Source organism: Mercenaria mercenaria, unplaced genomic scaffold, assembly GCF_021730395.1.
Source record: "Mercenaria mercenaria strain notata unplaced genomic scaffold, MADL_Memer_1 contig_2912, whole genome shotgun sequence".
NCBI classification, from domain to species: Eukaryota; Metazoa; Mollusca; class Bivalvia; order Venerida; family Veneridae; genus Mercenaria; species Mercenaria mercenaria.
In genome coordinates this window covers 18,157-43,597 of record NW_026461003.1, presented here as the reverse complement: position 1 = coordinate 43,597, position 25,441 = coordinate 18,157, and the positions used below count along the sequence as shown (strand labels likewise).

General features: G+C 35.3%; 1 protein-coding gene across 1 annotated transcript in view; it reads left to right on the top strand.

Annotated features, from left to right (window-relative positions):
* Nucleotides 1-22,584, top strand: part of LOC128552562 (protein starmaker-like) — a 45,879-nt gene extending 23,295 nt beyond the window's left edge. The window contains exons 10-22 of the mRNA XM_053533615.1: nt 80-148; nt 962-1,030; nt 1,650-1,718; nt 2,579-2,662; nt 5,780-5,833; nt 8,684-8,752; nt 9,256-9,333; nt 9,722-9,805; nt 13,390-13,446; nt 14,245-14,298; nt 14,680-14,733; nt 20,072-20,182; nt 21,933-22,584. Of these exons, the coding sequence (XP_053389590.1) occupies nt 992-1,030; nt 1,650-1,718; nt 2,579-2,662; nt 5,780-5,833; nt 8,684-8,752; nt 9,256-9,333; nt 9,722-9,805; nt 13,390-13,446; nt 14,245-14,298; nt 14,680-14,733; nt 20,072-20,182; nt 21,933-22,220 (1,041 nt within the window). The 5' untranslated portion in view covers nt 80-148; nt 962-991 and the 3' untranslated portion in view covers nt 22,221-22,584. The remainder of the gene's footprint in view (nt 1-79; nt 149-961; nt 1,031-1,649; nt 1,719-2,578; nt 2,663-5,779; nt 5,834-8,683; nt 8,753-9,255; nt 9,334-9,721; nt 9,806-13,389; nt 13,447-14,244; nt 14,299-14,679; nt 14,734-20,071; nt 20,183-21,932) is intronic.
* The last annotated feature ends 2,857 nt before the right edge of the window (nt 22,585-25,441 follow it).

Below are 25,441 nucleotides of genomic sequence, written 5' to 3'. Positions count from 1 at the left end.
CTTTAGTATAGTTAGGCTTCATGCTTCTGAACATTAATCTGTACAACTTACATGGTGATGTTTGGTTTCAACATTCTAGATTAACGAACGTGATGACAAAGGAAATGAAGAGAAGGAAACTGCAGATGATACCAACAATCCGCCACCAGTATGTGATTATTTTTACTTTGTTTCCACCGACACAGTTATAGGTTTTATGGCGTATTTCCAGCTTTTGATGGTAGATAAAGAACTCATGTACAACTTCAAGCATCATTTCACTATCGGTGGGCTTCTTGGTGAAACCGCTGATCTTCCACAGCCATCTAGATGGTTTCCTAACATGACTGAAGCGAGGTTGTAAACCACAGTGGTGTAGCACAACTGATTCAATGCCAGAAGTCAAATCCATTTGGTCGCGGACACCGTTTAGTTCTGTCCATTGTTAACTCGTTTAGGGCAAGCCTATTATGTAACTAGGGACCATACACCATTTATCATGGAATTACACACTAGTTATCACTGAAGTTGCCATGTGCACAACCGTATGAACACCTCTACGGATGTCTGTAAATTATTTTTGTTTGGTACTTGTAACATGTGTAAATGTTTAGTTCTGTTTATCGATGGTCTGAGAGGTACCATGAATTTTCACTACCGTCCATAAACAAACTCAATCAAACCGAGCCACAAACATTCTCATTTCTGCCGTGTTGGGTGTTGGACCACCTGTGAAGTTTCCACTTTTACTGTTGTACATTTTTATTCTGGTCCTAATAAAATTGAATATGAGGACATTATCATTTGATTACTTCCGGTAACTGAAATCCCTTTGACTTCGTAGAACATCGCAATTGAAAATATTTGTCTACCATTACGCTCCTAGACCGGATTGCCCCGGTTCGTTTAGTTTAGTAAGGCCTAGTATTTCTGACTGTTAATCTATACAAGTTTCATGAGGCATATGATTTCAATATTTTAGGGAAATGAGCGAGGAAATACAGAAAATAAAATGGAGGAAGCTACAGACGATGCTAACAAGCCTCCGTCGGTATGTAATTATTTTTTTTTCTTTTTAAACGACATAATTATAGTTCATATGGCGTTTCTCCTGCTTTTATTGTTGGGGGTAGTTCACAGGTGCCGCTCCAGGAATCTTTTCACAAGGAGCGGCCACCTAGGAAAACCTACCGATCTTCCACAGAAGGCTAGATGGCTTCTTGGCATGAAATAGTTCTATACCGAAGAAGGTATAAGGTCTTGAACCTACAATAGTGAGGATTTCAGTGACCTTAACCATTTCTATAATAGTTCTATTTAATGTCGATAATTTGATCATGGACAGTTAATGACATCTTTTAACTTTTAGATACGTTAACTAATGTTTCCAAAATTGAGGTTTATATAAGTTTAAGGAAATGCAGCATCTTTTCCATTTTATTTTACAAAAAAAATGTTGAAGGGATATTCACATAAGAATCAAACAAAAACTACAGCTGTACACATAATAATGTAGACTTTTTCAAACCACTTAATTGAAAAACTCATCTGCCATTTCGCGGCTAAATTAGGTGGCTCCCGCGCTCGTTTGTTTAGTATAGTTAGGCCTAGTATTTCTGAATAACTTATCTGTATATATAACATGATGTTATTTGGTTTCATCATTCTAGGTTAATGAAGGAGATAACAAAAGAGATAAAGTGGAGAAACCTGCAGATGATGCGAACAAGCCCCCATCGGTATGTGCTTATTTTGATTTTTTCCCATGGATCCAATTATAGTGATCACAATCTGGTCACACGTACCAAGACACGTTTGAGATAACATATTCTTACCTCATATCTGAAGAATTATCTTCAAACCGACAAAAAAGGAAACGTAGAGGTCATGAAACTCTAAGACGTTTTTGTTCTGGTTACAGCTATATCATAACAAAACTGCACTGCTCTAACCCAGTACTACTACTCCTTGTAAAATTGGGGTGTATATAGATTTCACCAGATATAACATTCTCCTTGATTTTTCCGACTAAAATGTCAGATGGAAATCCACACTTAGGTGTGACATAAAACAGATCATAAGCTAGATTTCTTTGAACATCGCCATTGAAAATATTTGTCTGCCAATTGCTCTAACTCTGGTTCTTTTTGTTTGGTTAAACTTAGTAGTATCAACCTTTACAAGTTACATGATGCCATCTGATTTCAATGTTATAGGTAAATGGCCTCCGTCGGTATGTGATGTGATTATTTTGGCTTTTTATACCGACATAATTTTAGCTCATATGGCCTCTTTCCAACTTTTAATGTTGCAAATAGTTCACAGGGGCCCCTCCAGGAGAATCCTTTTACCAAAAGCGGGCACATTGGTAAAGCTACTGAACTCCCACAGATGACTGCATGACTGCATGGCTTCCTTTTCTTGTAGAAAAGAAGTTCAGAGAGAAAGTTAAAAATAGGCCATAATCCAGACTTCTTTGAACATTTACATTGATACAAGGTGTCCACCATTACGTAATGGGCACCAGACCAGAGTGCTTTTTCACTTGTTTTAAAAGTTTAGTCTGACCTTATGGTGGTATTATGTTTCAATATTTTAGGAAAGCGAGCAAGACACCACAGAAAATACAGAAAACAACGAGGGGGAAACGGCAGGGATAACTGATACCAGACGGCCTCCATCGGTATGTGATTATCATTTTCTTTATAACTATACAATGTTACATGTAGGTCATATGGCGTCTTTCGGGTTTTTGCGGGGCCTCCATGGCCGTGTGGATTGACTTCAAATCACTTGCCCTTAATCAATGTGGGTTCAATCCCCTCACGGGGCTTTGAATTTTTCGTGTGAGGAAGCCATCAGCTGGCTTAAGGAAGGAATGTGGTTCTACCCAGGTGCCAGCTCATGATGAAATAATGCACAAAGAGGCACCTTGGATATGAACTATAGGAATGCGCCTTTCGTCCGTCCACAATGTCGCATCCGGTCCATTACTCTGTCATTCATTAAGGGATTTTAATAGTACTTGGCAAAAATGTTTCCTGATGAGACGACGTGTCATGCGCAACACCCGGCCCCTGGCTCTAAGGTCAAGGTATGATCGGTTTGATTAATAAAAGATCAAAGGTATGAAGGAATTTTAAAATTACTTGGCATAAATTCACCTCATAATAAAACCATGTGTCATACAACAATTTCAGACCCCTAGCTTAACGGTCAAGGTCACACTTGGCAGTCAGATGTTAACATGGAATAAACAGGGTCTCTTTCGTGTCCGTTCCATAACTCATTGTCATTCATCAAGGGATTATAATATTACATTTAGGCCAAGTAATTATTATTATTATTATTAATATAAATCTGGTATAATAATAATAATAATAATAATAATTACTTGGCACAAATGTCCCCCATAATGAGACAATTTGCCATGCGCAACACTCAAACCTTAGATTAAATGTTGAGGTCGCACTTGGAGATCAATAGGATTTTCTTCATGCAAAACAGGATTTAGATATCAGTTGGCACAAATATTCCCCTGGATGAGAAAACATGTAATGTGCAAAACCTGGGCCTTTAGCTGAAAGGTTATGGTCACACTTAGAAGTCAAAGGCCAAAAGGGCTTTTTCATTTGCAGTATGTAACTCAACAATCCTTAAAGGAATTTTAATCTTACTTGGCACAAATGTTCACCACTATGAGACCATGCGTAAAAACCTGGTCTCTAGGTTAAAGACCAAGGTCACACTTAGAGGCCAAAAATCAGATACAAGAATGACATTGTCCGGAGCATTTCTTCTTCATGCATAAATCCATTTTGATGTAACTTGGCACAAATGTTCACCATCATTGACAGATATCAGTTAATTTTTTTATAGTGCAGTAGAGAATTGATGCCTTCCAGTAGGGGACTCTGTATTGCATGGCAATACTTCATTCATTTAAACACATGAAGGAACTAATTCTTGTGTACAATAGAAAGTACTAAAAACAGTTAGATGAATAACTCCCACTTTCATTATTACTATTGCAATAATGTTGAAAGATAAAATTTAATGAGAAATTCCTGTGATCGTTTTCATTTGTAAGTAAATTCTAAGTCATGATAATTACATGTGCCTCTGATATTCTAAATATATAGTTATACCCCACAACCGAAGTTTGGGAATATATAGGAGTGAGCCTGTCGATCGGTCGGACCGTAGGTTTTCAAGGTTTCCGGATGATTACTCATGAAAAGCCTACAGATTTAAATAATTTTTGTACACAGGTGTAACATCATGACAGGTCAGGTTCGACTTTGAGATCAGTTGGTCAAAAGTCAAGGTCACAATGAACCGGAACAGTTAAAAGGTTTCCAGATGATAACTTGAGAGCGTAGGATCATGAAAGTTGATATAATGTTGGCCAAGACCAACAGATGACGCTTATTGATCTTGAGTTCAATACGTCAAAGGTCACATTGACCCAGAATAATTAACCTGTTCCCGGACGACAACTTGAGAACGCTTTGGTCTAGGATCACGAGAGGTTGATCATGAACAGCAGATGACCCCTTTTGAATTTAAGGTCATTAGGTCAAAGGTCAAGGTCACAGTGACACGGGACAACTAAACCGTTTCCGGATGATAACTTGAGAAGGCTTGGACCAAGGATCATGAAAGTTGAAAAAGAGGTTGGCCATGACCAGCAGATGACCCGTATTGATTCTGGGGTCAGTAGATCAAAGGTCAAAGTCACAGTGACCCGGAACAGTTCGACTTTAACATTGGCTTACTTCTGTGACAATGCCGTATTGTAGGGGTGAAATTCGTCAGTCCTGTGACAGCTCTAGTTATTATCTAACGCTTATTATTTAACGCGGTCATGTACTGAGGCAGTTTACGTAGGCAAAACATCAAAAACTTCTGAAGATAGGAGCGTATCAGTTACTGGCATATTCCAAAAATAATTTTAAACAGGCATTATATAACATGTTTGTCTATTATCAAAAACCAGTGAAATAACCTTTGATACAGTTAATTGCTTACATATAATGAAAACTGGGGTAAACCCAAGAATTTTATTCAATTTCCTTTATGTATCAAATACTCTGGCGGCTGGCCTGATTATATATGCGATTTAATTTTGTTTCGTTTAAAATTACCATTTGAAAATGTTGTCGAATATGTTCACTTTTTTTTCAAACGTTTCATAGAACTCGCAAGATTATGTTGAAATTGTTGACACTGCAGCTGATAAAGAAAATTTTGCAAATAAATGTACGTTACAATGCTAAAGATAAAATGGAATATAGTATGGCTTATTATCCTGATATATATTTTACTGATAGAATATGAAAAAAGCTGACTTTGTAAAGCTACTTGGTTGCAGTTGGGGCAGATTAATAATGATATTTACACTACTTTTTCTAAACCGTCTGACAAAGAGAAAGACATATCTCAGACTGAAAATGACGTCGCTCATAGGACTGTGTTCTCACAGGTTTGTTGTAAGGCTTCATTTGAAATCGAAAATGATGGATCTGTTTGATGCTTCTAAGTAGGTCTCCTAAATATGTGAACAATTTAAAATGTTTTTTATCAGTGCGAATATGTTCAGTATTATTCACTTTAAAACATACAAGTAGCCGATCATAGACGTTGTTACTTTAAGCAACATAATTATTTTGAATAGTTTCTGGAAGGTCCTTTTATCTTTAAACATATTGAATAAATAAAATGATCAACACACATAGATTGTTACTGCCAGTCATACTGTTATATCGTATAATATCATGACATACATAGATTATTTCAGGAACAAGAAGATGTGATTACAAACGGCGAGGAAGATGATTCTTCTTATTCAAATGTGAGTTAGTTATAGATACTTAAACCTTAAATTGGGCTAAACACAAAACTCACCTATTTTATATTCATACTTTTTCAAATTTCCAAAGTTTAACGTGAAAAATAGTCCAAGCGTCAATTATTAAAGTAGGTAAAAATCAGGACTATAGGATTGTGCTTTTCCGTCCGACATTCCGTCTGTCCACAATGTTGTGTCCGGTTCATACCCTTGTCCATCTATTTAGGAATTTTTTTATTACTTGGAACAAATGCAACCAGCGCAACACTCGGACTCTTAGTTAAACGGTCAAGATCACACTGGAGGTTAAATTTTAAAAGTGTTTTGTCCGATCTGTATCTCAATTATCCATTCAGTATTCACAGGTCCGTCTCTTTAAAAATCAATTGACAACTGTAGATTTTCATAGCCAAACATTTTGGGTTATACACCAAAAGCTTATATATCAGATCTTTAAGTTATACTGCAGTTGAGGAAATTAGTCACCTTCCTGAAGTGACTCTGTACTGCATGGCAATACATCAGTCGATTGTTTCTTACAGAATCAAGGAGATGCGGTCACAGACAGTGTGAACGGCAATGATATGCCAAAAGCAAAGCCGAGTTATAAACACATGGTCGTATTAAAATGATGTTATAGTTATCTTTAGCTATTACAAATTTTATTTCTTCAACATTCTTTTTCAGTTAAAACATTTTAATTATAAGCGCGGTGCTTTTGTTTGACCGAAATGGAAAACAATTTTCTCTCTCATGTCAGTTTTCCGAAAACATTACCCATTTGTAATATTCATTGCTGTCCAACCAAATAAAATGCGTACAGAAATAGTGTGATTTAGGTACTATTTTCACTGCAAATTATTTATGTTACTTTTGATAGGACAGATCAATAAATGCACTCCCGGACCGCTTTATTCCATGAAAAGTGTACATCTCAGCCCAATATATTTATGATGTTCAAATATATATAGTGGTATTACATTTTATATTTTCACTGAAATAGATCAGAATCTCAGAAAGAATGTTTCTCGTATAGTAAAGACCTATCAACAGAGTCAAAGGCCTTCTGAAAATCGATGAAGGCTACATATAGAGACTTTTTCTTCAGAAATACTTTGAGACAATAGGATAGAGTATAAAATCATTATCAATAACTATCTCTAAAGCCACACTGTGACTCACAAATTTCATTGTATGCTTTATACACCAAAAGTTAAACGGTTTGTTATCATAGAAATGTCAACTTTACTCAACGTTTCCAACAAAACTATTCCCCGAAGCGTCAATCATTAAAGCAGATTAAATCAGTTTCTGGGACTATAGATTGTACTTTTCCGATTGTCATTCCGTCTGTCCACGCTTTTGTGCCCGGATCATAATTCTGTCCATCCATTTAGGGAATTTGATATTATTTTGCGCAACACTCGAACCCAAAGTCAAAAGGTCAAGGTGACTGGAGGTCAAAAGTTTACAGAGTATTTGCCCAGTAACTCAGACATCCGTTAGGATTTTAATATTATTTAGAAAAAATATTTGCTACAAAATTGTATAATGTCAATTGTTTCATATACAGCTTCTTCAAGACCACTAGCTTAAAGGGAAAGGTCGCACTTTGAGGCCAAATATTAACTTGGTATTAACAGGGCCATTTTTGGACGGTCCATAATTCTATCATCCATGAAGGCATAATGAAATTACTTGGCACAAATATTTCCCATAACAAGACATGGTCTGATAAATTTCAAGAAATCTTACTTAAATTAAATATTGAGATATGTATTGTATATTTTCAGATATGCATATTTAAGTCCAAATAAAACGCGTTATAACATTATGTATATATGACATAATATTGTATACACACCATTGCCATATATAAACGATCATGCTGCAGTTTATTAGTCACCTTACAGTAGGGACTCCGTATTGCATGGCAAAAGCATATTCCCTGGTTGTACTACCACAAACAAAGTGTTGTTGTATATTTGTTGTCGGCGGTGGTACAAATTATAGGAGTGAGCTTGACAGTCTTTCGGACTGTCTGTCGGTTTTTTCGGTCTGTCGGTCCGTTGTTTTTCATGGTTTCTGGGCAATAACTAATGAAAGGCTGCACAGATTTAAATAATTTTTGGAACATATGTGTAACATCATACAATACAGGTTAAGTTCGACTTTGAGGTCAGTAGGTCAAAGCTCGAGGTCAAAGTGACCCGGGAACAGTTAAGGCTAGAATCATTGATTATTGAAAATTGATAGGTAGGTTGGTAGTAACCAGCTGACCTTGATGGGAAGAATTTGATTCGATAACACGTACTTTAACCCCTTGACCCGTGTGTATTATAGTTCTTTGAAATCGGATGCGTCAGTAATTAGATTATCACCGCTTGATGAAATATTCTTGACCTTTTTAACCTTGACAGACGTTTTCCAATTTTGTCAAACATAGCCAGGGCTATTTGAGGTTACAAATCATTTCCACTTTGTGAAAAATGACGAAAAACAGCAACGGAAAGGTGATTTTCTAGTCACTTCACATCACTTCACATCAAAAAGTTATCAAAATCATACTGTTGTGGTGTGGTTATATTTCCAAAATTGAGGGTAATATAAATTTAAGCAGATGCAACATTCTCTTCTATTTTTTATGCGAAAATGTTAAAGTGCTATTCACATCAGAATCAAACATGACTACAGTTGTGCACATAGTTATTTAGACTTTTTCGAAACTCATCTGCCATTTCGCGACAAGATCGGTTGACTCCCGCGCTGGTTTCTTTAGTTTAGTTAGACCTAGTATTTCCGAGTATCTAATCTGTATAAATCACATGATGTTATTTGGTTTCATGATTCTAGAATAATGAAGGAGATAATAACAGAGATCAAGAGGAGAATGCTGCAGATGATGCCAACAATCTCTCAGTGGTGTGTAATTATTTTGGCATTATTCCTCCGAAACAATAATAGCTCTTATAGTTACCACAATTTGATCACACATACCAAGGCCCGTTTGAGGTAACAAATTCTTACCTCATGTTTGAAGAATTATCAAACCGACATAAATGTAACAAAAAGTAGAGGTAATGAAATTCTAAGATGTTTTTGTTCTTGTCGCAATTGTATATCTAACCGTCAAATGCATTCTGACTCGTCATAGTATCATACAAAATTGAGGTACTAAACAACGCTAACAACATGCTCACTTGGTTATTCCGACTAACAAATCAGAGGTGAAATCCAACTTAGTAGGCATAGAAAAAAAACATTTACTTGACTTCTTTGAACAACGCCATCAGTGTCCACCATTAAGCGCATAGAAAAAAAATGCATTAGTATAGATTCTTTTGTTGTGTTTAGCGCTAGCAATTCTATGGGGTAGAATGTATCTTTTACAAATTACATGATGCCATCTGATTTCAATATTTTAGTTAAATGAGCGAGGAAATACAGAAAATACAGAACATAGAAATGAGGAAACGACAGACGACACCTGCAAGCCTCCATCGGTATGTGATGTGATTAATTTGGCTTTTTATACCGACTTTATTATAGCTCATATTGTTTCTTTCCAGCTTTCTATGTTGCAAATAGTTCACAGGTGTCACTCCAGAAATCCTTTTACCAAACGCTGGCACTTTTGTAAAGCTACTGATCTCCCACATACGACTGTATCACTTCATTTTCTTGTTAAAGAGAAGTTCAGACAGAAAGTTAAACAAAAAGGGCCATAATTAAGATTTCTTTGAACACCTACATTGAAACAACATGTCTATCATGAGCTCTCGATCAGAGTGCTTTAGCAGTTGTTCTAAAAGTTTAGTTAGGTCTAGTACTAGTATTACTGTGCATTCATCATTAAATATTACATGGTGGTATTATGTTCCAATATTTTAGGAAAGCGAGCAAGACACCATAGAAAATACAGAAAACAACGAGGGGGAAACGGCAGGGATAACTGATACCAGACGGCCTCCATGGGTACGTGATTATCATTTTCTTTATAACTACACAATTATACATGTGCTGATAGATTTCAAATCACTTGCCCTTAATCGATGTAGGTTCAATCCTCACTCGGGGCTTTGTGTTTTTCGTGTGAGGAAGCCATCACCTGGCTTAAGGAAGGAAGGTGGTTCTAACCAGGTGCCTGCCCATGATGAAATAATGCACGAAGAGACACCTTGGATATGGATTATAGGAATACGCCTTTCGTCCGTCCACAATGTCGCATCCGGTCCATTACTCTGTCATTCATTAAGGATTTTAATAGTACTTGGCAAAAATGTTTCCTTGATGAGACGACGTGTCATGCGCAACACCAGGACCCTGGCTCAAAGGTCAAGGTCATAATCGGAGGTCAAAGAACAACAGGGTTTTTTCCTGTCCGTAACTATGCTGTCCATGAAGGGATTTTAAAATTACTTGGCATAAACGCACCTCATAATAAGACCATGTGTCATGCACAAATTTCAGGCCTCTAGCATAAAGGTCAAGGCCACACTTGGCAGTCAAATGTTAACATGGAATAAACAGGGTCTCTTTCGTGTCCGTTCCATAACTCTGTCATTCATCAAGGGATTTTAATATTACATTTGTGCCAAATGATGATTATCATTATTAATATGAATATGGAATAATAACTATAATAATAATAATAATAATCACTTGGCAAAAAAGTTCCCCATAATGAGACAATTTTCCATGCGCAACACTCAAACATTAGATTAAATGTCGAGGTCACACTTGGATATCAATAGGATTTTTTTCATGCAAAACAGGATTTAAATATCAGTTGGCACAAATATTCCCCTGGATGAGCCCACATGTCATGCGCAAAACCTGGGCTTTTAGCTGAAAGGTCAAGGTCACACTTGGAAGTCAAAGGCCAAAAGGGCTTTTTTCCTTTGCAGTATCTAACTCAACAATCCTTAAAGGGATTTTAATATTACTTGGCACAAATATTCACCACTATGAGACTATGCGTAAGAACCTGGTCTCTAGGTTAAAGACCAAGGTCACACTTAGAGGCCAGAATTCAGATATAAGAATGGCATTGTCCGGAGCATTTCTTCTTGATGCATAAATGAATTGTGATGTTACTTGGCACAAAAGTTCACCATCATTGACAGATATCAATTCATTTTGTTATACTGCAATAGAGAATAATTGATGCCTTCCAGTAGGGGTATCTGTATTGCATGGCAATATTTCATTCATTTTTTAAACACATGAAGGTAATAATTCTTGTGTACAATAGAGAGTACTAAAACAGTTAGATGAATAACTCCCACTTTCATTATTACTATTGCATTAATGTTGAAAGATAAAACTGAACTTTAATACGAGATTCTTGTGATCGTTTTCGTTTGTAAGTAAATACTAAGTCATGATAATTACCTGTGCCTCTGATATACTAAGTTTGGGGGTATATATGAGTGAGCCCGTCGATCGATCGGACCATAGGTTTTCAAGGTTTCCGGATGATTACTCATGAAAATGTTGACAGATTTAAATAATTTTTGTACACAGGTGTAACATCATGACAGGTCAGGTTCGAGTTTGAGATCATTTGGTCAAAAGTCAAAGTCACAATGAACCGGAACAGTTAAACGGTTTCCAGATGATTACTTGAGAACGCTTAGGCCTAGGATCATGAAAGATGATATGAATGTTGGCCAAGACCAACAGATGACGCTTATTGAACTTGAGTTAAAGAGGTACAAGGTCACATTGACCCAGAATAATTAACCTGTTTCCAGACGACAACTTGAGAACGCTTTGGTCTAGGATCACGAAACTTAATCGAGAGGTTGACCATGACCAGCAGATGACTCCTTTTGACTTTAAGGTCATTAGGTCAAAGGTCTCAGTGACCCAGAACAGTTAAACCGTTTCCGGACGATAACTTGAGAAGGCTTGGACCTAGGATCATGAAAGTTAAAAGAAAGGTTGGCCGTGACCAGCAGATGACCCCAATTGATTCTGGGGTCAGTAGGTCAAAGGTCAAAGTCACAGTGACCCGGAATAGTTCAACTTTAACATTAACATTGGGTTGCTTCTGTGACAATGTCGTATTGTGGGGGTAAAATTCGCCAGTCCTGTGACAGCTCTAGTTAATATCTAATGCTTATTATTTAACGCGGTCATGTATTGAGGCAGTTTACGCAGGAAAAAAGTCCAAAACCTTTGATACAGTTAATTGCTTACGTATAATGAAAACTTGTGTAAACCCTAGAATTTTATCCAATTTCCTTCTATCAAATACTCTGGCGGCTGGCCTGATTATAGATGCGATTTAATTTTGTTTCGTTTAAAATTACCATTTGAAAATGTTGTGGAATATGTTTATTTTTATTCAAACGTTTCATAGAACTCGCAAGATTATGTTGAAATTGTTGACATTGCAGCTGATAAAGAAAAACACATTTTGCAAATAAATGCACGCTTACAATGTAAAAGATAAAATGGAATATAGTATGGCTTATTATCCTGATACATATTTTACTGATAGAATATGCAAAAAGCTGACTTTGTAAAGCTACTTGTTTGCAGTTGGGGCAGATTAATAATGATATTTACACTACTTTTTCTAAACCGTCTGACAAAGAGAAAAACATATCTCAGACTGAAAATGACGTCGCTCATAGGGGTGTGTTGTCACAGGTTAGTTGTAAGGCTTCATTTGAAATTGAAAATGATGGGACTATTTGATGCTTCTAAGTAGGTCTCCTAAATATGTGTACAATTGAAAATGTTTCCTTCATCAATGCAAACATGTTCAGTAATATTTACGTTAAAACATACAGGTAGCCGATCATAGACGTTATTACTTCAAACAACATATTTTGAATAGTTTGTGTAAGGTCTTTTTATTTAAAAACATATTGAATAAATAAAATGATCAACACACATAGATTGTTACTGCCAGTCATACTGTCATATCGTATAATATCATGACATACATAGATTCAAGAAGACGTAATTACAAACGGCGAGGAAGTTGATTCTTTTAATTCAAATGTGAGTAAGTTATAAACACTTAAACCTTAAATTGGACTATACACAAAAATCATCTATTTTATATTCATTCTTTTTTCAAATTTCCAAACGTGAAAAATAGTCAAAGCCTCAATTATTAAAGTAGGTTAAAATCAGGACTATAAGATTGTACTTCTCCGTCCGACATTTCGTCTGTCCACCATGTTATGTCCGGTTAATACTCTTAATACGTATATTTAGGGAATTTGATATTACTTGGAACAAACGCAACACTCGGGCACTTAGTTAAAAGGTCAAAATCACACGGAAGGTTAAATTTTAAAAGTGTTTTTGTTCGATCTGTATCTCAATTATTCATCTTCAATTGACAACTGTAGATTTTCATAGCCAAACATTTTGCGTTATACCAAATTGTATATATATCAGAATATATCAGAATATTGAATATACACCAAAAGCTTATATATCAAATCTTTAAGTTATACTGCAGTTGAGGTAATTAGTCACCTTCCTGAGGGGACTCTGTGCTGCATGACAATACATCAGTCGATTGTTTCTTTCAGAAACAAGGAGATGCGGTCACAAACAGTGCTAACGTCAGTGATACGCCAGAGGCAAAGGCGAGTTTTAAACACATGGTCGTATTAAAATGATGTTGTAGTTATCTTCTTCTATAATAATTTTTATTTCTTCAACATTCTTTTTCAATTAAAACATTCTAATTATAAGCGCGGTGCTTTTGTTTGTATGGCAAAAGTTTATTCACTTGTAATACCACCACAAACGAAATGTTGTTGTATATTTGTTGGCGGCGGTGGTATAAATTATAGGAGTGAGCTTGACGGTCTTTCGGACTGTCTGTCGGTTTGTCGGTTTGTCAGTCCGTTGTTTTTCATGGTTTCCAGGCAATAACTAATGAAAGGCTCGACAGATTTAAATAATTTTTGGAACACATGTGTAACATCATACAATCATACAATACAGGTTAAGTTTGACTTTGAGGTCAGTAAGTCAAAGCTCGATGTCAGAGTGACGCGAGAACAGTTAAACCGTATCCGGATGATAACTTGAGAACGCTTGGGCCTAGGATCATAGATTATTGAAAATTGATAGGTAGGTTGTTAGTAACCAGCTGACCACCCATATTGATTTTGAGGTCAGTAGGTCAAAGGTCAAGGTCACACTAACCTTCCGGAAAATAACCTGAGAACTCTAGCCTAGGATTACGAAAGTTGATAGGATGGTTGGTCATGAGTGGCAGATAACCATTATTGATTTTGAGGACATTAGGACAAAGGTCAAGGCCACAGTGACCCAGAACACGTTTCACGTTGATATTGGCTCATTACTGTGACAAGGCGATATTGTTGGGGCACTATTCCTAACTCCTGTGACAGTTCTAGGTGTTGTGTTTTCAGAAACAAGAAGATGCGGCCGCACACGGTACAAACGATGATACGCCAGAGGCAAAGGTGAATTGTAAACACTTGACCTGATCAAAATGTTAAAATAGTAACCGTTTAGAAAGTAAACATTATTCATAGTAATCTATTGCTAAACTTAGTTACTTTCATTTGGTCAACTCAATGACCCGGATCAGTTAAACCGTTTCCGAACGATAAATTGAGAACGCTTTATTTGGCAAAGTCACTAAACTTAATAGGGAGGTTGATCATGACCAGCAGATGACCCTTATTGTTATTGAGATTAGTAGGTCAAAAGTCAAGGTCACAGTGACACAGAACAAGTTTGACTTTGGCATTGGCTTACTTCTGTGACAAGGCGGTATTGTGGGGGCATTATTCGTCACTCCTGTGACAGCACTAGTTGTGGTCTTTTTCTTTGTTTTTCAGAAACAAGAAAATGCGGTCACACACGGTGTAAACCATGATACGCCAGAGGCAAAGGTGAATTATTAACACTTGACCTGATCAAAATGTTAAAATTATTACAATTTGACAAGTTAACATTATAAATAATTATCTTTTGCTAAACTGACTTTTATTTGGTAAACATTGTTTTGTTTTCATTGAAAACATTCTAATTATATGCGCAATGTATTTGTTTGGCAGAAATGGATAGCAAGCCTTTGACTGACTGTTCTGAAGACAAAATCATGCTTCTCATACCAGATAGAATACACGATTCTCTCTGCTTACAAAACCAGTGTGATTAAGATAGACTCTACTATTATAAGCGCAAATCATTCGTTTTAATCTTGAATGGATAAAATTATCAGCCGCAATTTACAGACAACACTACCGTATAAAATAATACATCTTTTACTGATATTCATGCTGTCCAATTGTATTTTACGGTTTTACTGATTTAATCAGAATGATTGCCTTGATGAAGTGTAGGCCAAGTTAGAACATGACTTATTTTGGGTCAAAAACTAGGTCACTAGGTCAAATCAAAGAAAATACTTGTGTATGTGATAGAGGTTGTATTTATCAATTGATCTTTAGGAAATTTAGCCAGAATGATTGTCTTTATGAAATCTAGGTCGAGTTTGAATATAGGCTGTCTGGGGTCAAAACTAGGCCATTAGGTCAAATCAATTGACCTTCATGAAATTTGGTCAGAATGATAATTTTGATGGAATCTAGGTCGAGTTAGAATATGGGTCATCTGGTGTTAAAAAACTAGGTCACCAGGTCAAATCAAAGAAAAACTTTGTGTATGCGATAGATTATGGATTATCTGGAGTTTAAAAGTATGTCATTATGTCAAATTAAAGAAAAACCTTGTGTAACAGTAGAGGCAGTATTTTTCAGTTGATCTTCATGAAATTTAATAAGAATGATTCCCTTGATGAAATCTAAGAAAAGTTTGAATATGGGTCATCATGGGTCAAAAACAACGTCACTAAGTCAAATCAAAGAAAAACCTTGTGTATGTTATAGAGGCTGTATTTATCAATTGATCTTCATCAAATTTAGTCAGAATGATTGTGTTTTTGAAGTCTAGGTCAGATTTGAATATAGGCTATCTTGGGTCAAAAACAAGATCACTAGGTCAAATCAAAGAAAAACCTTGTGTATGTTATAGAGGCTGTATTTATCAATTCATCTTCATAAAATTTAGTCAGAATGATTGTGTTTTTGAAGTCTAGGTCAGATTTGAATATAGGCTATTTCGGGTCAAAAACAAGGTCACTAGGTCAAATCAAAGAAAAACCTTGTGTATGTTATAGAGGCTGTATTTATCAACTGTTCTTCATGAAATTTAGTGAGAATGATTGTATTTTTGAAGTCTAGGTCAAACTTGAATATGGACTATCTTGTTTCAAAAATAAGGTCACTAGGTCAAATCAAAGAAAAACCTTGTGTGTGTGATAGAGGCTGTTTTTCCAATAGATTTTCATGAAATTTGGTCAGAATGATTGTCTTTATAAAATCTAGGTCGCGTTCGAATCTGGGTCATCTTGGATTAATAAGTAGATTACCAGATGAAATCGAAGAAAAACCTTGTGTATGCGATAGAGGCTGTTTTTTCAATTGATCTTTATGATATTTTATAAGAATGATTGCCTTGATAAAATCTAGGACAAGTTTAAATATGGGTCATCTGGGGTCAAAACAAGGTCATTAGGTCATATCAAAGAAAATAATTGTTTAAACTCAGCAGACCACATTTTTGGTCCAATCCTAATGAAAATTGGCCAGAATATTTGTTTCCGTGAAACCACTAGGTCAAACATGTTTACACTGTTATGGTGTGTTTCTCAAGTGAACGACCTAGTGCCATCTTGGCCCTCCTGTTTCCTGTCCAGTCTGTAACTCACAAATCCTTAAAGGGGTTTTGATATTGCTTGGCACAAATGTTAACCACCATAAGGCATAGTGTCATGCGCAAGAACCTGGCCCTTAGGTCAAAGGTCAAGGTCAAACATAGAGACCAAAGATCAGATATAGGAATGATTTTGTCTGGAACGTTTCTTCTTCATGCATAAAGGGATTTATGTTGACTACCATGAGACGGATTGTTGTGCACAAGAACCAGGTCCCTAGGTCAAATGTCAAATTCAACGAGCATTTCTTCTACGTGCATGGAGGGATTTTAATGTAACTTGGCATAAATTTACACAATTATGAGACACATTTGTTTTAAGAATTATATTCCTTTTTCTTTACTATAAATAGCTTATATTGTAACTTATTTACTACAGGCCGTAGGGAAAAATCGAGACCAGGTTTTTGTGGTACAACATGCATGTTATCCAGTTTTTAGGTGTATTTTGACCTCTACTTAGTAAAGATTTTGGCTTGGACTTATATTATATAGATTTTTGTGAGGATGAAATTCCCTTTGTTTTTACCATAAATAAAATATACGATACCTTTTTCTGATAATCGTCAAAAATGCCATATGAAACAACTGTAGGTTTTTATATATACAAATCTTAATCTAAGTGTTTTCTTATAACATTTTATTTATAGTACAATATTGTTTATACATTATTATCAGATATCAGTTCATTATGGTATACTGCAGTAGAGAAAATTAGGTGTCTTCCAGTAGGATACTTTGTATGACATGGCAATACTTCATTCACTTGTTTTAAATAAAGCTCTGCCCATGAAATTTGTACTATCATTTATAAAATAGTATAACCAAAGGGCAAATCTTGATCGAAATGTTTCAAATTCATTCACGATTTTTAAACATTCACGGTTATCGACAAAAACAGAATCGAAGCTGAGTTCATAAAACTGTGTAAACAGGGGGAGAAGCGAGTACCTGTTTCCATTGTTAGAGGCAGTGCGTTTTGGGTTGGTACCTGATACAGCAAAATAAACTTTTGATTATATTGCATTTTTATGCTACAAAAAGAGGTTAGTATGGAAGAGAAAAGACGCAGATACCAGATGTCAAGCTGGGCAGAAATACTGATACATCCATGGCAAGGCATTTAAAAAATAAAGATCAAGTATTAACAACACGTGAATTGCATTGTTTGCACACGATTTTTGTCCAGTTAATATATGGTCGGAACCAGTGAAAAAATGTAGTTTTTATGCAAGAATACTACAAATAGAATAGGGAATCCCGTAGCTTATTAAAGCAACTACGAGGGTTCTGCAAAACGTTTTGTCACTAATGGGCTTCCGTAGTCTTATCCCAGGTATTTTAAAACGCCTCATTGCACTTGAATGGTGTGTCCAATAGCTAACGATATCCGTTTATTTCATGCAAATTGCTATTCAAATGACCGGGTTATTTCAAATTGAATACATGCAGTCATATACACTGACCATCAGATTGTAAACTGGACTAAAAGACAACTATAGTAAATGCGCAGCTATATCAAACGTCGCATTAGGCTTGATATAGATTCAAAGCAGATAATTGATGAATTGTTTGGTATATATGGAACTCGGGACATTTCATTTCGCACAGATTTTAGGTGATTTAAGCCTTTAAAGCTGGAAAATTATCTGTCGAAGACGATACTCGTTCTGGTAGGCCTAAAACCTCAGTTACCAAGGCAAACGTCGTTGCTGTAATAGTTGTGGTGGAACAGGATGCGCGATTGTCGGTGAAAGATATAGCCAGAAGGCAGTGTGCAAACAATTCTGTAAAAGCGTTTGGTACGGAATCCTGTTTCCGCCATCGACTTTTCGACCAAACAGATCTCGCGCTAAAAAAACGCGAAAAGTCGAAAACTTTTTTTTACACGACAATTGTCTTAACTTTAGCTTCTCGCGCAGAGATGTCGAAAAGTAGAAATCATGAAGTTTTTTACCCGAGAATTGTCGTGCAAACATCAACTTGTCGACCCATAATCTAGCGCGAAATCTTGAAATTAAGTCGCCTATCTTCTACTTCTCGTGCCAGTTTTTTGGTCGATAATTTCGCGATATTATTGCTTAAATTTCGACTTTTCGTTCTAGGACTAACTAAATAACTAACCCTAACCCTAATTCTAACTCTAAACTAAACTAAGTAACCCTAACCCTAGAATTAAAAGTCGACATTTAAGCGATAATATCGCAAAATTATCGACCAAAGAACTGGCACGAAAAGTAGAAGTTAAGACTTAAATCTATACTTTTCGCCCTACAAATTCAGTCGATAAGTTGACATCTGCACGACAATTGTTGCGTTACAAACTTTTCGAGGAAATATCTTAGCACGGGAAGTTAAAATTAGCTCTAATTTCTACTTTTCGCGCTAGATTCTAAGTCGAAAAGTTGACGTTTGCACGTCAATTTCGGGTCAAAAACTTCAAGATTACGACTTTTCGCGGTAAATTTATAGAACGAAAAGTTGAAATTAGATGAATAATTTCAAGTTTTCGAGTATCTGTCTAGTCGAAAGGTAGATGGCGGAAACAGGATTCCGTAGTTTGGACCTGAGAAAGGTTTGCGCTAGGTGGGTACCTCATATCCTCACTGGGGAGCAAAGAACCACCGCCTTAAATGTACTCAGGAACTTTTGAAAACATACAAAGGCTGTAAAAGTCAGGTTATTTCTAACTTGCAAAACCTGGATGCACATGTTTGAGCCACAGAGAAGGGCTGATAGTAAGCTATGGAAGCAGAAGTTCGAAAACGATGTTGTACGCATATTTTTCAATTCTAGTGGGTCTGTCATTCATATGCCTTGTCCATCTGGTCATACAGTCACTGGATAATTCTACAACAACTCTATACTGAAAGAAATGAAAGAGTTTTACAATAAGAAACGTCTAAGACGATGGTCAGGAGTCAATCGTATACTCGACGCATCCTCTCACAAGTGCGAGGTTGTTAGGATCTTTTTGGTTTCTGAAAAGGTTGAAATTATAAACCATCCGTCTTATTCACCTGACCTGAGTCTATGTGACTTTTTTATTTCCAAGACTTAAGAAAATGCCTTTTGGAAAAAAATATAAGACTAGAAATTCTCTCGGCAGTGTCTCTAACAGATACAAAAAAGACTATTTATCTGCTTTTCGCGATTGGGTAAAAATGTTACATAAATGTTTTTTTGGTAAAGGGGGAATACTTTGAAGGTTTGTAATAAAAGTAATTTTAATCAAATGAAGCACTTAAGAAATCCGATCCCAATAACAGAACTTTTTGCAGGACCTTCTTATCAGATCTATAGCTTATGCATAAACAAACAAAGTTTACATTTGAATTAGCATATATCAATTTCTGTTGGTGAAAATAAACATATTGGTCGAGGTTCTTCTATATGATGGTCTTGTGGATGTAACAAAAACAGGATAGTGTCATGAAGTCAAAACTTTTGCAGGAAATTAGACATGTATCAAACTTCGACGAACTGTTTCAAAAAGAACAAAAGAAAACCATTATGGATGCCAAAAAACTTGTCGAAAAGCATCTGTCAGAAGAAATAGAAAAGGTAAGAAAAGAGAAATATGTGTTACTTATTTTCATTGACTTAAGTTAGATTCTAAAGTTCCATGACATAATATATAAAGTTCGTTCTTCGCTAATGAACGTTTTTTACCACTACTGATGCCTTTATTTCTAACTGCTATAAAAGCCCGCATGAAAAGTTACTGTGATGAAGTATATGAAAACTTATGTAAATATCTTTGGACCTGTTAAAAATTCTGGCTACTTCGTAGATAAATTTATAATTGATAATTGCAAGCTTTCTTCGATCGCTATATATGATGTACATGTATCTACCTTAAATATATATACTCAAACACATAACCTAATAAATGACGGACAGACTTTCCGCTAATACAAAACTCTTTTACAAGCTCATTTTATGCGGGTACTTTATGGGGGCATTTTAAATACCTACAATTCAGAGTACAGGCAAATTTCCTAACGTGAACGGTATAGTATTCTATATGATTATCAATGCTTAAATCATCACAACGATATTATGTTGATGTCTCGAGCGCCATGTACGCATCGAGAAATAGCGCTTTCAAATTTGATCAAATACTTTACTTAAAAAAAACATGTTTAATTTCAGAATTATTTTAGACATACATTGGTAAATGTTGTTAAATACCGTATTTGTTGCAAGTATAGTTATCAAAAAAGATAAACACATGTATATGGTATTTTCTCTTGGTTGAAAATTGAAACTGAAACTGATCTGTTTAATCAAACACATATTTCTATACAATGACATAAATCAAATGTAAAAATTTAAAAACTAACACTTAAGGTATTGGACCCCTAATAGTAATGTTTAACAAAATGGCATTTGTTTGGTATATTCTTAAAGATGACCGTGTTTGCACTGTGTTGCAAATTTTAAACAACTTTGACGTGTCGTGTTTTGTAAATTTTGTATGAGTTATGGTATTTCCTCAAGCTCAAGTAGAAACAAATTTCAATGTGATGACCACTATCTAAAACGTGTGAAGAGATTTCATTACAGCATTAATTTTGATAAAAGAAACATCAAACTATTGTTAAACAATTATAAAACACAAAATAAAACTGTAAATATCATTTTTTTCTAGGGTGCCTCAAGTAAACAGATTTAATGAGACAGAATTCTAACTCTAACATTGAAAAATTAAGGTCGAATCCTGTGGGTATGTTTTGAAATTTGCTCACTTCATTCAAAAATAACCTTGGGGCAGAAGTAAAACCTACCTGCATTTCTTTCACAATATGTAATCTAAGAATGAAGGCAAAATAGAGAACTTTTACCGCATGTAACTCGGTATTGTTAAAGATGTCTAACTCTATCCCACCTGATTCAAAGGTAAATTCACTTTGAACAGCAAGAAATCGCTTATGAAATGAAAATTTTCTTTTCCACTGTTGTACAATACAACCTTAATAAGTCTTAAAGAAGTAAAAACTTACTAGAAACAATGGCAAATATTGAAAAAAATTTGGTCCCAGTGGGGCTTGAACCTACGCCCCCCCCCCCCCCCCCCACACACACACACACCCCACCTCCCCCCACCACCCTGAAAATTGCAGTCAAAGTAGGTTTATGGTAGGAATTGAATACTCTTCATAAAGGAGGTACTCTATTATGGGTCCAATACCTTAATGTTATCACATATATAAAACAGTAATCAATTAAATTAAAACATTGCCATATAAAGTCTGTAAATACATTGTCTTCAGATTATTTTGAATGTTTACCTTTATTATAATGTATTTAGACTGGGACCGATCTGATTGTACAAGAACACGGAATAGATATGGAAAAGCAAAAATCTGTTGTGGAGTACATTAAAAAGTGTGTTAATATTTGCTGGTCAATGCACAGAAATGAGCCCCCTGTATTTGTGGAATTTCCGGATAATACGGAGGATATTAAGTTTGATACAAATAAGTTCAAACCATACACAAAATCTGGAACATATATTGACTACATCGTCTGGCCTGCGGTTTACCTTCATGAGGGAGGACCCTTGTTGTGCAAAGGAGTCGCTCAAGGAAGAAAATAAAGCATGGATGTAATATATCAACAGCGGATATGATGCCATTTTATATCAGTATGTTATAATGCCATTTTAATGAACCCGTTTCTACCAGAACTGTTAGCAGAGAAAAAGACAATGTCTTTATTGCTGATATAATTACTAGGGTTTACCTGTTTTACCTTGGTAATAAAACCTCTGGTAAAATGTTATGTTTTAACCGTAAAGATTTAAGTTATTGTTATAAATCTGTTGACATAAGTCATATTTTAGTTAACTTGCATTTGTGTGATAAACATTTTATTTAAGCAGATATGCTTCATGTACAATAATAATTGTAACCAGATGTATGTGTGAAATTAACGATTTGTCATAAAAACTTACTCGATTTTATATGTTTCTTTTATAAAAGTGTGACCATTACTATGGGGGCGCAATAATGTACGATGCATTCAATGTTTCAGCTTCCTTCGAAGTCCTGAAAGGACTGATAGCCAGTGCTTATTAGGTGATATTTTAACCGATACACCTGAAGAATCATCATTTCATTATGCATAGATAGGTTTAAACAATGTTGGTAGAGGTCAACTAGACTATGCTTCATGTCAAATATCTAAGCTCTGTGCATCGTGGTTCAAGACAAGAAGATTTTAAAAGCTATCCCTGTACAACTCTATGTAAACTAAGTTTGCCCCAGGATGGGGCCAGTTTCAGCCCTACCTCTTAACCCTAAACGTAGAGCGGAGTGATTCCGAATATTTCAAATGTGAATATAAAGTTTATAATTATTCTAGAATCCGTTGCTTCTTGTTTTGTTGTTTAAATAAGTAGTCCTCACACACTCACACAATACCAAGATTATAAAAAAAAATATGGGACTATTTTTTACACGTCTAGAAAATTTGTGTGATGCGTTCACATAGAAATAGAACTCAAACAAAGCGAGGTTTGAACTTGGTACTGGATTTAGAGCTATATAGCCAGTTACTAAAGCAATGGCTAAAAAGTAAGTGTATGCACAATAAAAAGCTCACGTCTTACGTTGCTATTGTTGTAATAACTATATGCTATAACTCCACATTTTCCAACATAAGGTCATGGCGAAGAAGTACGTTAAAATGAAAACAATAATATTATGTAATAATATAATATAATTATGCCAGGTGTCAGCGTTTTATTTATATTGGTGTCTAAATATTGTATTATCAGGAATTATCATATTTTGATAATATGAAACAAGCTAACGTTCTGATGACCAACATCTACGCTTCCACTTATGAATTCCATTTTTCTAGATAGATAGTATTAATTAAGACTTCCTTAAACAGTGTTTTAATTTTGGTCAAGGCAATATTTATTTGATGACTAGCAATATGCACAATTGTGTCATTTTCCTTTTCCTCGAAGTAATGCCGATAAATAATAGGGTTATAACTATATATCTTCCACTCTCGATTCTGTTGACTAGTAGCATGATAAGGAGTATTGTCACAAAACAAACAACGATCCGATATTGAGGTGAATCAAATAAGTCATGTTCTTTCTCGTGAAAGCCGTAAAATTTATAGACAGAATGCATCATTAGTGTACCAGTACATACCTGTTCTCCGAAAGTCCCTGCCAACTTCCGCACATGAATGAGAGGCGGAGTACGAATGATTTCAGACACAATATCACGGAGAACGGAGAGCGTATGCCCTGCCTGGGGCTCGAACTTTTCAGATCACTGTTCTCTATATAGAGACTAATACCGTCATAATTATAATTGTTATTACAATACAAAATAACTATAGGTACTAATAAAATGTAGACGTCTTTGTAGAATAAGGTAGTGGGTTCTTTCGTATGTGGATATTATAACTCCATCATTAAAAGAAACGAAAATATTTAGTATCAGAACAGCGTATTAAATGAAATATTTAAAACCCTTCTCTATCTGTATAACTGATTTCTAATGTCAGATAACACTTAATACCACTGAAAATCACCTTAAATTCGTCTTCTATGACTAGCTTTCAAAATGCGCAATATCTTAACTTGAACAGCTTAATAGTGATCACTTTTAGTTCTAACCAGAGGTTCATGACCTCTATGTGTTGTACCATTATTACTTTACAGTAAAATAATGTGGCGTAGTCAATTGTCAGAATTTTACACTGTCTCAGTTTGGTACAAACTGTACCATTACTTTGACTGATTGATTGTATCAAACCTGTTTACATCTGTGTTATCCATTTAACAAATCAATACCTTCATTAGCCTGTTTTAATATATTTTTATAAATATAGAATGAATTATTTAATTCCAGTTTTACAGCTACAGTTTCCAAATCCGTAGCGATACTAAACTATTTTTATCGAGTGTTATCGGGCATACAGTTTGAACTTTTTATCAGGTTACTTCATTAAAATGGTGCTACAAAGACCCTCTGGATATTGCGGCAGATGGATGAATATCTTCCTACTACTGGAAGAACTGTTTTCTCTCCGCTGAGCAGCTTTGATATAAGAGGATAAAATGATTTTTCAAAAAGAATCCAGGACGAATTAGGTGTGTTGATATTGTCATGCGTAGGAAAACTGTATTTCGATTTTCAAGTAGATGACCAGCCTTTGATCGAAAACGAAACTACTTGAAATGCGTCTTTTGTATATATATGTTTTACAAATAGTTTTGAGCATAAGCGTTTGCCACACATAAAAATATGATATTCTAGTATCTTTGAAAATTAAATAATAAAAACACAAGATTTTTACATTTTCTAAAATTATTGTTATAATTAACATGACCTCTTATATCCACTATATAAAGAACATTCTAAAGAACCTATTCATCTTTAACATGCCCGGTTAAATTGAGACATGTCATTTGCTAACCTCAGGTAAGGTGAAAAGGAAGGGGAAAACAAATTCAGTGCTGTTATTTCTAATGATAGTTTCCTCTTTATACATATAGGGAAAAGCGACCCCACCCACTTGTGGCCATGATTTTTTTTTTACAAATCGTAATAATCTGAATTATCTAGGTAAATGGTTATATAAGAAACTTGTCTGTGACAAACAGTTTCTGAGGAGATGTCGTGTTAAGATACTTATCTAATTTAGCTATATGGTTGTGTTTTTGGTTGTCGTATTTTTTGAGGAATCAGAAGAATTTGAATAATCTTGGTAGAGATGGAAATCATTCAAAATCGGCCATACAGTTTCTGACAAGATTCCACAGTTTCAACTATATACATATTTGTTTGA